Source organism: Mixophyes fleayi, chromosome 7, assembly GCF_038048845.1.
Source record: "Mixophyes fleayi isolate aMixFle1 chromosome 7, aMixFle1.hap1, whole genome shotgun sequence".
Taxonomy (NCBI): Eukaryota; Metazoa; Chordata; class Amphibia; order Anura; family Limnodynastidae; genus Mixophyes; species Mixophyes fleayi.
In genome coordinates, this window is record NC_134408.1 from 124822240 (window position 1) to 124840217 (window position 17978).

A 17978-nucleotide genomic window follows, 5' to 3' on the forward strand; every position below is an offset into this window, starting at 1 on the left:
TGCACCCACATGAAAAATTAGATTTAATTTTGCAGTGTGATATAACTTAAATGAGATTAAGCGGATGAGAGGCGTATTTTTGAGGGAGTTACCCGCATTGCTGAAGGGCACACAACTTTTTTTTTATTCCACAAAAATACTTGATTTTACCACTACCTATAAGATGACCACTATTAGGTCTCAACCTACCTATAAATTTCTTAGGAATTGTCTAACAATAATTTTACTTTTTCACATGACTACAGAGTTGTAGGTGTATTTTATAGCCATTAAAATCACAAGTCATGTTAATACTGTTATAATCTGCAGGACACAATGTAGTTATAATCATATAATAGTAATGTTATTCCTTATAATTGCATTGTAGTAAAATCATTGCTTATATTCTATTAATCAACATGAGTAACAGGTCCCGGCTATAGATAATGTGGATATCATAGGACTATTAAGGGTACATTTTCCCCTATATTTCAGCTAGCAATGCAATATTTATAAGTTATATGTAGCAGTAAATTGTTAACTAATAGTTATAGGGAAAATACGCCTTTAACACATCCACACAATAGAGAATAAATGAAGCTGTAATGGGTTATGTAGATCAGTATATAAATGGAAATATTAGGTATAATCTTACCTGTATCATCAAACACAACCCTTGTGCATGGGGCTGTGCCTGTAATATCACAAGAAAACAATCCACCCGTTATGTTGGCTTTCTGAGTGGGGAAAGCCTTAGTTTTGGGTGCACCGACCAACAATCTATAAAGAGAAAGACAATCCAGATTTACTTTTTAATATTCTACGTAATTCCCAGTACAAGTTGCTTTCTATAAAAGAGCTACTAATAACATTTACAGGTACAGAACATTTTGGGAGCTTATCACACAATATTTTAGGTATTTAAGTTTTTCATCATGAGAGATATTGAAATTTGTTCAGCTACATGCCCAATAACAATGCAAGCGAAAATGAAGTTATGTCAGATTAGGCATGGCGTAAAAATGCAAAGTTAAACACTGTTGTCCTGTGTGTGGTCGCATTCTGACCATTTTACCAGAACCATAGTTGCCTACTCTCCCGGAATGTCCGGGAGACTCCCGAATTTTTGAGAGTTCTCCCGGACTCCCGAGAGAGCAGGCAAAAATCCCGGATCCAGCTGTCACTGGTGTTTAAGATGGTGGGGGGAGGGCTAAACGCGACGTCATGGTTGGTCAAAATTGGGTAAGATTGACAGGGGCGGAGCCTAACAGTGCACCACGTGTGGACACGCCCCCCCCCCCCCCCCCCCCCCCCCCACCAAAAACAGACCCCCCTCCCGGAAAGCTGCCTACAAGTATGACCAGAACCTAGTATAAGCCAGAAATAATTCGGCCCTAAGGCCTAGTGTCGGACCTTGCCTAATGCCAAAATGTGAAGTTGGCACATAGGATGAGAGCCAGGATTACCTTAATGCTTGGTCGGCTTTATTCCTATACAAATTTATTGTCAAAATCGCCTCATGTGGCCTATCTGACCACAATATGAATGATAACAGAGGACAATAGCTTACAGTAATATATAGAACGATGTTATGTCACATATCAGAGCAGAGGAATGTATACCTATATATATTTCTGTCACAAGATGGGGTTTTTTCAAATATCAATTTGAAATTAAAGATGAATAGCTCTTATATACACAAACACTCCCCTGCTAAACCACAAACACATGAAATGTACATGGTTGTTGCCTTAAATCCTTCTGAAAAAAACAAACAAAAAACAAGAACATTGTCACTACTAACATACAAACAATTCAACAGATTTTAATATTCATTCTGACTTAGCTGCAGATGTATTGCTGGTAAGGTAATAGCGGAACATCTAAGTGTTATACAATAATGACATCTGTGGTGAGTGTGGACATAAAGGTCTATTGACGGCTATAGGACGTCACTGAGGGCGGAAAGTAATAGAGCTAAGTGGTGAAGTAGAACAATGTCGGAATCAATAGGGAAGATGTCCATAAATTCACAATTTCACATAGTGACTAAAGTGAATTATACAGTCAGGACACAATTTAGGCCACGTACCCGCTTACGTTTCAGATTTATTTTGAACTGTAGTAAAAATGCTAGGATAAAACGCATATGCATCAGCAACGCATTTGATATGAATTTTAGACATCATTGTATAGTTTCAAATGCTTAAAACAAGTCTAAATACAAAAGCATTACCGTAATCAGGGCCGTATTAACCATAGGGCTAACTGGGCTATAGCCTAGGGGCCTCGGGCATCCAGGGGGCCCTTCAAAGTCCTCAGCAGCATTATTGATTGATCCGGGGGCGGGGGCGCCCCCAGCCCGATCAATGCTGCTGAGCACGGTCAGTGCAGTCCTCCATCCCTGGCGCCGCTCAGTAATCTGCTTACTGAGGAGATCTCGCAAGAGTTCACAAACTCTCGCGAGATCTCCTCAGTAAGGAGCTTACAGCGCGCCGTGGAAGGAGGATTGTACTGACAGGTAAGTGCTTGGGGGGGGGCTCACGGGGGGCGGTGGGCGGCTCACATTGGGGGCCTCACGGGGGAATGGAGGCCCCCTTAGCCCAGGGGCCTCCATTCCCTTAATCCGGCCCTAACCGTAATACAAGCAAAAATGCAAATGGATAACTACATTGCACTTATTTTTAGTGTCACAAACATTCCAATGCATTTACCAAGTGCTTAGAACAAATATAAAACACATATACAAAAAACACCAGTGAATATGTTGTTTAAATCAAGAAAAGAATAAAGCGGCTTCAAAGTTGATGATGACATTTTTTGTTTGTTTTTTTCTACTCTTATTTCATAATAACTTGGCGCCACTTAATTGTCTTCTTTTCACTTTTGTGATTGCAGATATTGCCTTAAAGTGACAGCCTGATTATTTGGTGTTTTATAAATACTAATAGATATCATTACATGTATCACCCTGTCGGTTTGTTTTTTACTGTTTTTAGTATATGGATTACGAATTACGGTTACTGTAATCTGGACCACCTATAATTATGCCAGTCAAATCTTGTCAAGGTGCCCATACACTTGCAGATACGGCTGTGGGGCTAAAGGCTAGATTTACTAAGCTGCGGGTTTGAAAAAGTGGGGATGTTGCCTATAGCAACCAATCAGATTCTAGCTTACATTAATTTAGTACTTTCTACAAAATGACAGATAAAATCTGATTGGTTGCTATAGGCAACATCCCCACTTTTTCAAACCCACAGCTTAGTAAATCTAGCCCTAAGTGTCCAAGTCACATGTGTGGGCAAATTGGATAAATCAGGCTGCTCAGCAATCAGGTTGAGTAAGATTTTAACATTGCTTAAGAAACTCTAATAAATAGAGCTCAATCGCTCACACTCGGATCACACAAATTTATACACAAATTAATATATTAGAAAAAAATATGTTGAATGTGATCTAAATATTTATGATAAAACAATCACAAATACAAATATTTCCGGCCCTGCGGAGCACTGTGGCGCCTTACAGATTTACGATAATAATAATAATATAAAAAAATATAACAATAAATAACTGTATACTCATAATCATAAACATAATGGATGTTTGGGACACAGGAGGATTACTATTAGGGATTAGGGATCTTTCCTATAGCAGTTTTCATTTGCATGACTTGTGCTCCTAATGTTTCTAGCTAATCTATAGGATATAAACTAGTTCAGCCTACACACATGGAAGCATCCACAGGCCCATTTCACCTACTGGTACAATACCACTTTTAACCAGCAGGTGGTGAGGTGAGCATACAAAGCTTTGTCTTCTGTACACAGATTGAATTACTATTGCTCAGAACTGTTCACCCTACTTTGAGTATTATGTTAATAATATATTAGAATTCCATTGTCCAGGATGCACTGCACAGCAGATTCTCAATGCATACTGTACAACTGCCACGTGCAGTAGCTATTTGTATAGTTGTGAACATAATTCTGCTATTATGGAGCATTGAGGGTGTAAAGTGTAACGATGTGCTGTAATCCATGGCACATATGCAGACGTCAGTTTAAACAAGATCTGAACCAGTGTGAATCCTACCAGGCAGCGCTGTGGCCCATGACAATATCACCAGAGGCGTTCTACCTGAATTCTCATATTTATTGGGAATAATAACAGCATTGTTTAGCACTGATGGACAGTGTTAAACACCTCAAACATACTTGTCCATTCTCTCGGAATGTCCGTGAGACTCCCGAATTCTGTGTAGGTCTCCCAAACTCCTGGGAGAGTAGGGCAATCTCCCGCATCTGCCTATTTCCTAGTGAAGTGGGCAGAATTTGGAGCCTCCGTGATGGGATTCTTGGGGAATCGCGTCACTTTGACCCGCAGTAAAATGATGCTTTGCCGAGTCCCTCTATACGACCACCTTCCCCCAGGATCTCCCAGAGGCCAACTTTCTAAAGTTGCCAAGTATGGAAAAGACTGATAACAGATATCAGGATAACAAAATGGTACATTATGGAGAATTTTGATTAAAAAAAAGTTGTTCCTTTTTCCAATAACAGAAGACAAAAGGCTTAAACCAGGTAAAGCGTTATGACCACTGAATGGATTATTAGCATTTATACTTACTGAAACAGTGCTTCCTAAAGACAGATACACACAATTTGTATTATTTTGTTTGTGTCCTACATATTGAGCACTGTGAAAACAGACATCATGACGGATATCAGTACACAGTGATTACTTCCTGTATGCTCGACGATCCATAACGCAGCTTATTGCATTCATGAAAATTGTCAGTAACCTATCATCCCTATTGTTATAGAGAATACCTCCCTTCAGGCCCGATTCAGGTGGAACAGTCCAGATTTTGTGAAAGTTGTGAGGTATGTCCCGTTCACTGCTACGCTGCCAGGTGTGTGGAAAACTTGGGCACTGAGGACTCCCAGGTTAAGCAGCAGGATCCTCCCATGTACCTTTAGATCGATCATCTGCCAATCACATATATAACCCTTGGTGACAAAACGTCATAGCCTATTTGGCATACAATAAAGACAGATTATCAGTTACTACATTGCTTAATACACTTTGTCCCCTAAAGCTGGGTACACACTACAGAAAATTTCCGACCAATGTGTTATCCAAACAGATTGTACCAGCGATTGCAGTTCTGATTGGTCGGTCGGTTCATGTGCACACACCTTACAATTTTTAAACATTTTTGACTCAATTGTCAATTTTATCCTGGCCGTCCCGTTGCTTAGCAACGGGACACCACTTCCCACCATTATAGGAAGTTCGGGCGCATGCCCGAAGTAGTTTTTTGGCTGATTGGCCCCACAATTGGCTGAAAACACTGTAGTGTGTGTACCCAGCTTAATGTTGATGAATAGTTCAGGCAATTGCATTGCAAATGTGTTAAAAATAATCTTTGAAAGTTAAACGAACTGTGCCTCGAAATATATACTTCCAAGTGTACATATCACCTACACACAGTAGAGGTAGCTATGATGAGGTTTGAATCAATATTCTACCTTACAATTCACTATGAACCATCTACATTACTGAGGTGTGAGGTGCTAGTTCCTAGTGAATCCCTTGATAGGCTACATTACACACCTCCCAAGTGTCCTGGTTTTGACAGGACTGTCCCAAGTCGTGGCTCAATTCGTGGACCATGAAAGGGGTGGAGATTGCACTGCGGAGGGTGGGCCTTTTGTGTGAGTTGGGGGTAGAATTTGGGCAGATTGGGCGGGGCTTATTTTGTCCCTATTGTGCATGGATAAATGTTGGGAGATATGTACAGTCTCGTGGAAATTGATTCTGCCCACAAAATGTCTGCTGTGTACAGGTGACAGACACGGTGAGCTGAGAGTTAGCAGAGTGCCAGCAGTTGTTTAACCTTTTATTACTAATATTGGACATTTGAGAAGACTCAGCAGATTGCTCTGTAAATAAATACACAGATCTATCTGATTATTGGAAGGAAATGCATGCATATAGTATAGTTCACTTCACCTAAGAAATTCTTCCACTATGTAAATGGAATAACCCTATAACAGTAAGTGAAGTGTAACACACATCACAGCCTGACACTCCACATTAGAGATAACAATGGTCATTTATACGCCATAAAATTACTAAACCACAGATGGCAGAAACTGCGCTGATAGCGGATATTCCTGGACAAGTATTGATCAGCTGCATGAATGTTGATACGTTTACACCAATATCCGAGAACAACATTTTATATTGCAAGACAGATTATTAATAAGATAAATGGATTTAGAGGGATTGTTAACCAGGCCATCCTATGGTTTATTGGAGAGAGTTCAGGCTTTCTGCAAAAGGACTATTGTTATGGCACATAGAAGGTCCCGTAGATCAAATCTCATCACCATATTTAGAAATAGAATGAAATTTACTCTTTGCGTGAAAAAAAATTTCTAGGCACACTATAACCTATGTATTAAACATTTGAAAACACACAAAAGTGACATATGTTAAAAATACGATTTATGATTTATTTAAGAAATTAAACAAAATTAAAAAGTATGATAGAAGAAAAGAAGCAACATATTGCTAGAAGTTTGTTCTTGTTTTGCTAATACACATTATGGGCGTCATTATGAGTAGACCACAATTTTGCACTCTGAATGTACAAAATCCAGCTACAAAATAGCTAGCCATAACTCATTAGTGTCCCTGCTATATTATATGAAGTCAGGGCTATCTATTCTCATTGCTTAACTGATATTTTCATTTGGACGAAGGAAAGAAGATTCCCATTTGATTGTTTAATTTCTGTTTTGTATTTAGTTATATTTTATATGGTAAATGCAATGTTTACAGTTATTAATAACACTGTCTAGACAACATTCTCTTGTGTATATAACAGTTCATTGTATTATTATATTGTGTACAAATAGAGTAATGCAACATTTGCAGTTACTAATAACACTATCAGGACACATCTATATGTTTTTTCTACACTATCCTAGGACATAAAGTATAACGTTTTGTTATTCCTGGTGTAATCTGCCGCAGATGCTAATGATGTACAAATGGACGCACCTTGACATGCGTCCTAATGAACATATGCGGAAAATGCAATTTTTTCATGCATGTATCTCATACTTGCCAACATTTCTTTTTCTCTTTTTCCGGGAGATGCCGGCTGGGACGTGGGCGTGCAGGGGGCGGGGCGGCGAAATCGCGTCATTTTGGCCCCGCCCCCGTGACGGAATGACGCAAATCGGGTGAATCGCGGAGTTTAAACTGAATTTTTCCCACTTCCTATCAGGGAGATTGCCACACTCGTCCGGGAGACTCTCGCAAAATGCGGGAGTCTCCCGGAAAATCCGGGAGAGTTGGCAAGTATGATGTATCTTTTCCTGCTATGTTTGGGGAGCAAATGCGTCCAAATTTTCATGAGCCCCAACGTGTCTCCTTTCAGGTAACCATGGTCAAATAAACATTTTTATTAATATATCACAGGGGACTGTACCTTTAAGACTTAAATATGTAATTTTCCAAAACACACACGCTAGATTATATCAGCGATTCTTGTTGGTACAAATGGCAGATAATGAAGCAGCTGCTTTGTGTTAATATTGTGCAACAAACTTACATAACATACTTATAAATATAACAATCTTTGCTGCATGTCCCAAATATTAAACAGCTCATCCTTTTATTTATTCCCCAATACAAATTATCTCTTGTTATAATTCATAATCTATATCTGCACTGCAATGTAATAGAGACTCCAATTCCCCCTCTAGTCTTTGTGTAGAAGAGAATGAGACCCGATAGCTCCTAATCAGATGTTGATTCGGATCTATAGTATTTATTCTACATATGCACGGCTAGAGATGCTCAGGTTCAGTTCCTCTAGAACCGAACACAGTCGAATTTAGGAGATCTTAGGGGTACTTTTGCGCGCCCTCGGAATCGAAAACGAGACAAAACGTCTTTGTTACGTCGTCGGATCTCGCGATTTTTGGATTCCTTTTTAAGATCCAACATAAGGGTGGGAGGGAGGGCCCAAGGACAATTCCATCTTGCACCATTTTTCTTTTCTGCCACTGCTGTGTGTCAATGTGTCCTAGATGTGGTAGGAACTGCCGTGTGTTTGTGTCATTGCTCTGTCGCTTAGCATATAGCCAGGTCGCTGCAGTATCTGTCCGAAAGTGTATGAAAATAATATTGTAATCTGTGAGGTGGTCAAAATTGACTGGAAATTACTTGAAATTAGTGTTATTGAGATTAATAATAATGTAGGAACAAAAAAAGAGCAAAAATACGTGATTTTAGCATATTTTAGGATTTTTCCTAAAAAATCCAAAGCCAAAACCAAAACACAAGGCTAATCCAGATTCAAAAACCAAAACCAAAACCACTTCACGGGGGTCAGTGAGCATCTCTATTCACGGCCAATTAGGTCTAAAATTGCCTAATTGGCCATCAACATTTCAATGTGTATGAGCACATTAATACTGGTCACGTATGTTACAATCCCATCTGAACCAATCAGATCTGTATACCATACAGAGTCACAAATCAAAGTTGGATTACAAAAGAAAAAGTCTAGATTACATATAAAATAGTCCATTTTAGCTTCCCACCACATCAGTCCCTGCCCCATTGGAGCTTACAGTCTAAATTCCCTAACATATACACAGATCGAGAGAGACTAAGGTCAATTTAATAGCAGCCATTTAACCTACCAGTATGTTTTTAGAGTGTGGGAGGAAACCGGAGCGCCCGGAGGAAATCCACGCAAACACGGGGAGAACATACAAACTCCACACAGATAAGTCCATGGTCAGGAATCAAACTCATGACCCCAGTACTGTAAGGCAGAAGTGCTAACCACTAAGCCACTGTGCTGCCCCAATAGCGCCAACTTTATTAAATATGATTTGGATACATGAATTTCAATCAGATTTTGATAATTTAGTATAGGGCTCACATTGTGTAATAGTCAGACACTTGTACTAGCCAAATCTGCCTGTGTGGAGCCAGCAGGAAGCTGGCCAGACATGTTGCAATATCGCTGGCGATAATGACCCAAAACTAAGCACAATTCCCAATAATGTACTACCATCATTAAGCGTGCGAGTAAATGTGATTGGCAGATGGCCCACTTACCACCACACCTATAGGCCCCAAGCAGAAGTGAACCAACTGCTTGGTCCGAACGCCGAATGGTCGGATAGTGTGACCAGAATGGAAAGTCATCCTGTCACTAAAAACTCAGCTCATGTGTAAATTTAGCCCTATACGAAGGTCACATGATTCCAAGTAAACTGATTGGTGGAGTAAACATCAAGACTGCAGGTAGCTAACAATTAATAATAAAATGCGCTGCATCTATTACACGGTAAACACGCTGTTTTGTTCTTTCATGGAAGGTAACTTTAATTGTAGGTTTACAGGCGTTTTATGAACATTTTGTATGAGACAAGGAAACACCTGCAAATAAAATGACACATTGCTGTATTTTCTGTCACCAATGGACTGTGAAGATTGCATTAACACTTACACTTGTGGAACAGTCACTAGAGAGTGCACAGACCACAGTTGGCGTCTCAGTATGTGAGGTGTTGGATTACATCAAAACAAGGTATTGACTCTGCATTCAGTGCTTGAAGTGATTTATAAACCCAGGGAAAGTAAGAGATAAGTAATGGAAAGTCCTGACTTGCCAAAAGTAGAAAAGAATTTGGACTGGAGCAGTCATTCAGTTCAATCTGTCAAGAGGGTGGGGGATGGGCAGGGGGCTGGTTAATGGGATCTGATTCAAAACATAATCTTTATTGACTAGTGCGGCAAACTTTAATGTGTGACTTCCTGAGGAGTTTTATCTTTCCCTAATAAAGCGCCAACATATTTCTGCTGCCCTGTATAACACTAGTGAGAGTCCATATAAACACAAGGATAGATAGATATATATTTATGTAAAGTCTTATTTCAACCAGTGCAAATATATTTATTTTTTGGTAAAAAGAACGTATAAGCAATATTTGATATTAACAAAGACTATAACATCAAACTAAATCATACAACTGATGAAGTGATCCATTGGTGTTAAATAAAACTCAATTAATTAACTACTCAATTAATTCAGCACTAGTAACTGTAATAGTAAATTAAGTGGGAAGCAGGGGAGTAAAACATTTTGTACCAGGTGAAAGATGTCTTGTTAAAGGCGTTGCTCTATCTGGAACAAGCAGAGTGTGAGTGACGGTGCCTGTGAAAAACAATAACTTAACTGACTGAAATTTCAGCTTTTTGACACTGCGGGGCACACTCAACTAGCTTGGCGGTCCGCGATTACACGGCTGCTGCGCTTTACTCAAAGTAATACAAGGTACCGCAATACCGTGGATTTCCTGGTTTTGACAGGGGGATTACTACTGTGCCTTTCACCAAAAACACTACAAGCAGTAAGTATGTCTACGTTATATTATTATTGTTTATATAGCACCAACATAGTATGCAGCAATGTACAGCGAGAATATTTGTCATTCCCACAAGCTATGAATTGTGGAAGGAGACCAGAGCACCCAGAGGAAACCCATACAAACTCCACAGAGACAGGGCCCGGGTTGGGAGTCAAATTCCCGACCCCAGTTCTGTGAGGTAGCAATGCTAACCACTGTGCCGCTACATGCAATATATTTCCTACTCTGGAAAAAGCCTATAAATCACACTACACTGCAACAAGTGCCAGTAAATGTACTTATACAGTGATGGAAATAGCAGTGCAACAGTTTCTCTTTATAAAAGTATTCCCTTGGTGGTGGGGGGCTTCTGTTTTGCACTCTGCATTTTCTTCAAGTATGACTATAGTTTATTACGATGAAGAGCATACCATGGTACAAAATTTGTTTTGCAAATTTGTTAACTCAACTATTAAGCGCAATTCACAACTGAACTAATATAAAAACTCTGTAAAACGTACATTTACAAGTACAATGGGGATTGGCACAACGTGTAACGGCAATGAACAACTCTATTAGATTGTATAGTTGGAACTATGCTCCTCTGCTAAACAGCCACTTCCGCCACAAAACTCTGTGGGATTACTGCTTTAAGAATACACAGTGCTTTACCTAATGCCCTTCGTCAGAACTTTCAATGCTCTTAGCGGTGTCTATAGCTAGGCTTCCTTCAAAATACCACATCCTCTCTAATTATTTTCATTTTTAAGCTGTTCACTTCCTGCTACAACGGTAAAACTATATTGAGGTTAATACTTTCAAATGCTCCGAAATACACACAATCCCATTGTCTGGGCACATTGTGGTACACACAGTCACAAACCCAACACCCTAAATCAGTTACGGTTTACACTGTTAGACAGCCACTAAAAACGGTCCTGCGGCCATGCTAAATGTACTGATTACACAGTTGTACATGATTAAATATCAATGTATGTGCCACAATTAAAAAGTAACATTATCTAAAACAATGGTGAGCAACAGACACTACGTACTAATGACAATTTTATAGAAATCCATGTAACCTATAAATATGTTTTGGGATTGTGGGAGACCCATGCAGATATGAGGAGAACATACACTCTATGGCCACTGTATTAGGGACACATTTCTAGTAGTGGGTAGGACCCCCCCCCCCCCCCCCCCCCCCCCTCCCACTCTGCCCCAGAACAGCCTGACTCCTTCCTGGCATGGATACAACAATGTGCTGGTCCATGTTGACATGACAGCATCACGCAGTTACTGCAGATTTGCTGACCATTGACACAAGGTAGGATGGATCCATGTGGTTATTGTTACCCTACCATCTGCATGTAACAGCAGTAATTGAGGTTTGTCAGACCAATCTTCAACTTTGCGGGTTTGGGGAGCCTGTGCCCACTGTGGCCTCAGTTTCCTGTTCTTAGCTGACAGGAGTAGAACCCGGTGTGGACTTCTGCTGCTGCAGCCCATCGACTATTGGTTCTGTGCATTCAGAGATGCTCTTCTGCACACCACTGTTGTAATACACGGTTATTTGAAGTACTCTTGTCTTCCTGTCTGTTTAAACCAGTCTGGCTATTCTCCTCTGACCTCTCTCATTAACAAGGCATTTTCGCCCACAGAACTGTCGCTCTCTGGATGTTTTTGTTTTGCACACTATTCTCTGTAAACTCTTGAGAATGTTGTGTGTGATGAGTTGTGAAAATCCCAGGAGATCAGCAGTCCCTGAGACACTCAAATCACCTTGTCACAAGCATTCCACAGTCAAAAGCCACTTTGATCACACTTCTTCCCCACTCAGTTGTTTGGTCTGAACAACAACTGAACCTCTTGACCAGGTCTGCATGCTTTTATGAATTGAACTCCTGTCACATGATTGGCTGATTAGATATTTGCATTAATGAGTTACAGGTGTACCTAACAAAGTGGCCACAGAGCGTATAACCTCTGTGCATATGGTACCATCATGGTGCCATCATTGAAACTTCAAGGTCCAAGGCAGCAATGCTTTGAACAATGGTATAAAACATAGCATCAGACTGACGAAATTTGCAAAAAAAAGATGTTTGGAATTGACATATAATATATTATAAATATTTTGAAATTCTCCTTTGAATTAAATACAACCACTTTACAAACCAACATTTTGTACCACTACAAGTAATATAACGCCTCTCACTCTATTTATAAAGATCATTTTACATTTTATATGAACATGTCACACTATTAGCTATTTCTCAGACATGTGCATTTTTAACTAAAAATTGACTGTCTAGTTATTCTTTTAATAAATTTATCACAAGTATTTATTGAATTCTGACATTCCGTAATTGGAATTTTAATAAATTACCCCCAATGTTCTCTACATATCTGATTCTCTGCTTGCACCCTAAGTAGTATCAATTATTAATAGACAGCACATGCTAAATACAGAGATATTATCACTGTATTAAGGAAAATTTACCAAGTGAATGATACACTCAGGAAACATGAAGCAATATTTACTGTTTAACAAATCTGACCAGTAAAGTAAAACAAATTTTGAGAAACGATATTTGAATTTGTTGGTAATAAACCTCATGAAGTTGCCACGTTTGTCACCTGATGGACAATCTAGATACTGAAACCATCACTACCCTTTACACGTCGTCTGCTGAGGTTTTGACCACATACCACATTGTTATCTTTCAGAAAGACCAAAGTTGCTTATCTCAGTTTTGTACATTGCAGCATAAAAACTTAAAGAAATTAATATACTGTTTTTCATTACATTAAAACTTTTCAAAATTGTATTTAGCAAACATGTTAATATATACACACAGACATAACTTATTTCTTAACTTGTGTGATATTATTAAATAGTAATAGTGCACTAAGTAGCCAAATGCTCGGCTTTAAAGTGCCCCCACTATACGCTGTGCCTGCCGCACCCCGGTTCATCCCAATTCACCCTATATCTGTCCGTATTCACATTGCCCTGAGGCCTGGCACTCACTGTAATTCTCATCTGGCAGTGCCAAGTGCCAGCCTGGACTCACCTGCCAGACTCACCGAGAGTTGTTGCTGCTATGAATCCATGCTGCTGGCCCACCATCAGGGTACTGATGTCTGGGAGACACCGCTGGAGGAAGATGAATTTTGAAGAGCATGACCCTGATCAGTGTCACAATGGAGTTTTTGGAGAGGGGGGGGGGATCAGTTCAAGGGGTGGGGGCAGAAATGATCTGGAGCAAAATCAATCTTGGAGCATGACCTGGGTTAGACTCAATAGAGATGGGCGTTACCTTGGGCATCTAGTCTTTTCTTGCATCAAATATACCATTCTCATTAGGGGAGGAGGCTGGGTGTGGCCATGGTGAAATGGGGTGTGGCTTAGGGTGGTTCTAGGGTGGTTCTTATGTGTGAAAACTTTGCCCCTCTTTCCCATCTCCAAAAATTGGGGAAAATGCATTAATGACATAAGAAACTGTACAAAAGCACCAAACGAAGGGGCAATAGTGTTCAAATTATTGTGCAACCCTCTATGACCCAACATAAGGTAGTTTATTGAAACTCACTCTTGGGGGTTGAATTCTCTGAAATATTATAATGGAAATAAATGAAGATTAAAAAAAGAGTGCACTACAGTGGAGGCAATAGCCAAAGGATAATGGAAAAGTACTTACCGGGCAGGGTGACTTATGGCAGCATGTGTGGCAGTCCCAGTGAAAGGGCTAAGGGGGGGTTACAAAATAATGTACATGCACCCTTATTTTTAAACCCAAACACTGTCCCCCTATGAATGGGCAACACTACTTACAAAGCCCACTCATTTAAGTTTGACATTAACCTAGTGATTATACAATTTGTTAACATGAGCCAACACTGTTATAACTTATAACTATAGTACTAACACACATTATAATAAATAAATAGAGACGCAGCACTGGTAGTTTGCTTCCATGTACCATTGCCACTCTTTCTTTAAACACTACAAAAAAACAAGAGTAACTTTGCACCTTGGCAAATCCATGTTGCATTGGAGGGGGAGGCAAATTTAAATTGTGGGGACAGATTAAGATTTGGGGGAGGGCATGTCCTAGATCAACTTTAAATTTCAGTGTAAAAATAAAGCTATAAAGTATCTGTGTGCTAAATGAAAAAACAGCCAGTAGGTAACTTATGTGCAGAATAATAAACTAATTTGCACCCATTGCATTGTAACATGGTTTGTCCTGGAGAACATATACTCCTTTTTTTGCCTTACTTCGTACCTGCTAACTCTCCCAGAATGTCCGGGAGACACCACAGGATTCCGGGTGGGTCACCCGGACTCCCGGTAGAGTAGGGCAGCCGGCAGAATGAGTAGTGAAGCGGGCAGAATTAGTTCCAAAATGCTGCAATTCTCAGGGAATCAGGCATTTGACCACTCCCCTCGCTGTAAAATAACGCGTTTGCATCATTATGTCGTGGGGTCAGGGCAAAAATGATGCAATTTGCTGAGCCCCGCCCCCCACACACCCAGCTCTCCCCGGCAGCTCCCGGACGCCGACTTCAAGAAGTCGGCAAATATGCCTTACTTTCCTTAATGACTCAGGCCCTATTATGTTTATATTTCTACAGTGTGACATACAAGGGAGGTTTTTTACAATTGCATTTTTAAAATGTGTCTTATTTACCTTCTAGTACAAACTATAAAGGGGGAGAGTTCACCTTCTAAGTCATATGAATTTTAGCATATGCACTATTTTTACATGTTTAGTAAATGTAAAGAGTCAGTCATCCAAATACTGCAAATAACTGTCAAACAAATAAAGAAAAATTATATGTCAGAATTAAATTAATTGGAACAAAAATTCATCTAACAATGGATATTTGTGACTTTCTAATCAGTCTGTCTGGAAATATATTGAGATGAAAGACAACCTGTGACACACTGAGGCTATATAAACACAGATATTTCTGGGAGCTTATCTGACTACAGGGATTTATGACAGTTATTGTTAGTTCTCACAAGTCCTTTCTGATGCAAACATGAAAAACTTGAAGCCCTTGTATAATCTCATGCAGACAAGTGTCATTTATATACGTTACTCCTGCATCCTGTTAGGAGGATCTATTGCATCTGCTTTCCCCCGGGTGTAAGATCCATACTGATAGCGATATGCATTTTGCGTACTATTCCGCATCACATATGTCTTAAGATACGTACAGCTCAGAATACTGGTAGAGTAAAGGAAGCAGTTTACGCTTAGCGTAAAGTACATTCAACTTTACATAAGGTCCAAAATGACTAACTACATTCGAAGCATTTTTTCATGCCTGCATATTACTGGGGGCAAAAACATGAGAGTCCACTTCAGTATCCAAGTGACACAAACAAATATTTTACATGTGTGATTATAATAAGACCTGCTGCTATATTTTTGTATTAATAGAACTCTGGTTTTGACTATTATAACCCTTTCCAAGTATAGGGTTAACCATACTTGCCAACTCTCCCGGAATGTCCGGCCGGGAGACTCCCGAAATTCGGGTCAGTCTCAAGGACTCCCGGGAGAGCTGGCGATTCTCCCGCATCTGGCCCATCTGCCCACTTCAATAAAATTAGACCTGGAATGTACGGGCGGAGGGGGCGGGGCTTCGCCATTTGCATCATTTTGGCCCCGCCCACAGTGATGTAATGCTTGGTGGGGTTTTTTTACACTCTAAAAAGACCCAAAACAGGCATTACGTCACCGATACAGATGGTGTGTATCGGGAGATTTTAATGATAAACCAGGTTGATATTTAGGCCCCAATGTTTTATAGCACAGTGAAAAGTGACAAGTGACTGAGAGGGAGAAGAGGTACTGTGATAACTCCACAAATTCTTTTTTTTTTTAATTAAATTAAAAGCACATTAACACAATTAATAACATTCTTTTATTTTGGATAAATGATAACTTGTTGAATGTATAAATATACACATGATGGTAATAAATAATTTTTTTCAATTAGCCTTTAAAACAGTTGTTGGTCTAAAAAACAGAAACCATAAAGTGCTCAGATTACAAACACAGCTAATCTGGAAAGCACAAGTCACTATCTGCAGAAGCAGAAAACAGATGGCTAGTTAGGTAACAGCCATATCTCCTCTGTAAAGCACACAATCATCAAGGCTACCAGTGATTTTAAATGGGTTTCCTAATGTAAAGACACCACACATGGGGAGTATATTTACTAAACTGCAGGTTTGTGGAGACGCTGCCTATAGCAACCAACCAGATTCTAATTATCATTTATTTAGTACATTCTACAAAATGATAACTAGAATCTGATTGGTTGCTAAAGGCAACATCCCTACTTTTTCAAACCCGCAGTTTAGTAAATATACCCCATGGTCTAGTATGTATTACCAATAAAAGGATGGACAATACCTATATAACTAACAGGGCCTGATTAAGGGTTCAGGCCGCCCTAGGCTAATACGGCCGCAGCGCCCCCCCCCCCTCCGAATATATAGGTGTATAGGCAGGGCCGGATTTACCATTAGGCAACCTAGGCAATTGCCTAGGGCCCAGCTGGCCCCAGAGGGCCCTCCCAGGGCTGGTGGTGAGACCACCCTTTAAAAATGGGTCGCTACTTATGGGCCAGTGATATGTGCTTGCCCCCCCGGGCTAAAGTCTTCCAGCCAGCCCCTGAATATCGGTATATGTTATGCTAAAAAAACTATAGTGCTATGGATTTTTTCAGGGAGGGGGCCCCAAACCAGTATCTTGCCTAGGGCCCCATGTGGTCTAAATCCGGCTCTGTGTATAGGAACACTCCTGAATATGAATGTTCAGGTGTATTCTCCAGCATTCAAATTTAGACAGATTGTGCCATTGTCTCTTACCTGTTCTTGCTCTTCTCTCTTGCAACTTTGTTATCCTCTCGCTGGCTTCTGGAAAGTTGGCGTCCTTTTTTGAAAATGCAAAAATGTATTATAATGCAAACCCTGAATGATTAGGCCCTTTAGTTAAAACAAAACACTCCATTATGGCCAGCTAAAAGTACCCCATTGGACAGGCATATATAAGCAATATCTGAATATTTGTTGTCAATCAAATACAAACCTCTACCAGCCCCATCTCACTAATATTTAGTATTCTAGTGATTGCTGAGACCACCCATGTGACCACCACACAATCATGAGATTCTGCCCCCCAAAGCTGCTCTATTTTTTAAATACCCCCTGCAGCCATTTTCCTTAACCACAACCCCCCCCCACAGCCATTTTCCTTAACCCCTGCTGCAGCCATTTTCTTTACCTCCCACCCTGCATCCATCCCCCTTGCAGCTATTTTCCTTACCTCCACTCTGCTAGCTAGCTATCCCCCCCCGTCACATCAAAACTCCCCCAGTCACATATATCAGCCCCCCTCCTCTGCCCTCCCTATAGATATGCAGGGTAGTCGTCCCCCCCCTCCCTATAGATATGCAGGGCAGTTCCCCCCCTCCCTATAGATATGCAGGGCAGTTCCCCCCCCCCTCCCTATAGATATG

The 17978-nt window shown here is 40.2% G+C and overlaps 1 protein-coding gene across 2 annotated transcripts in view; it reads right to left on the reverse strand.

The window, feature by feature from the left end:
- ITGA6 (integrin subunit alpha 6) overlaps positions 1–17978 on the reverse strand; it is a 73801-nt gene that overhangs the window by 38976 nt on the left and 16847 nt on the right. For both annotated transcript variants that reach the window (XM_075180630.1, XM_075180631.1), the window contains exon 2: positions 635–759. In XM_075180630.1, coding sequence (XP_075036731.1) covers positions 635–759 — 125 coding nt within the window. The remainder of the gene's footprint in view (positions 1–634; positions 760–17978) is intronic.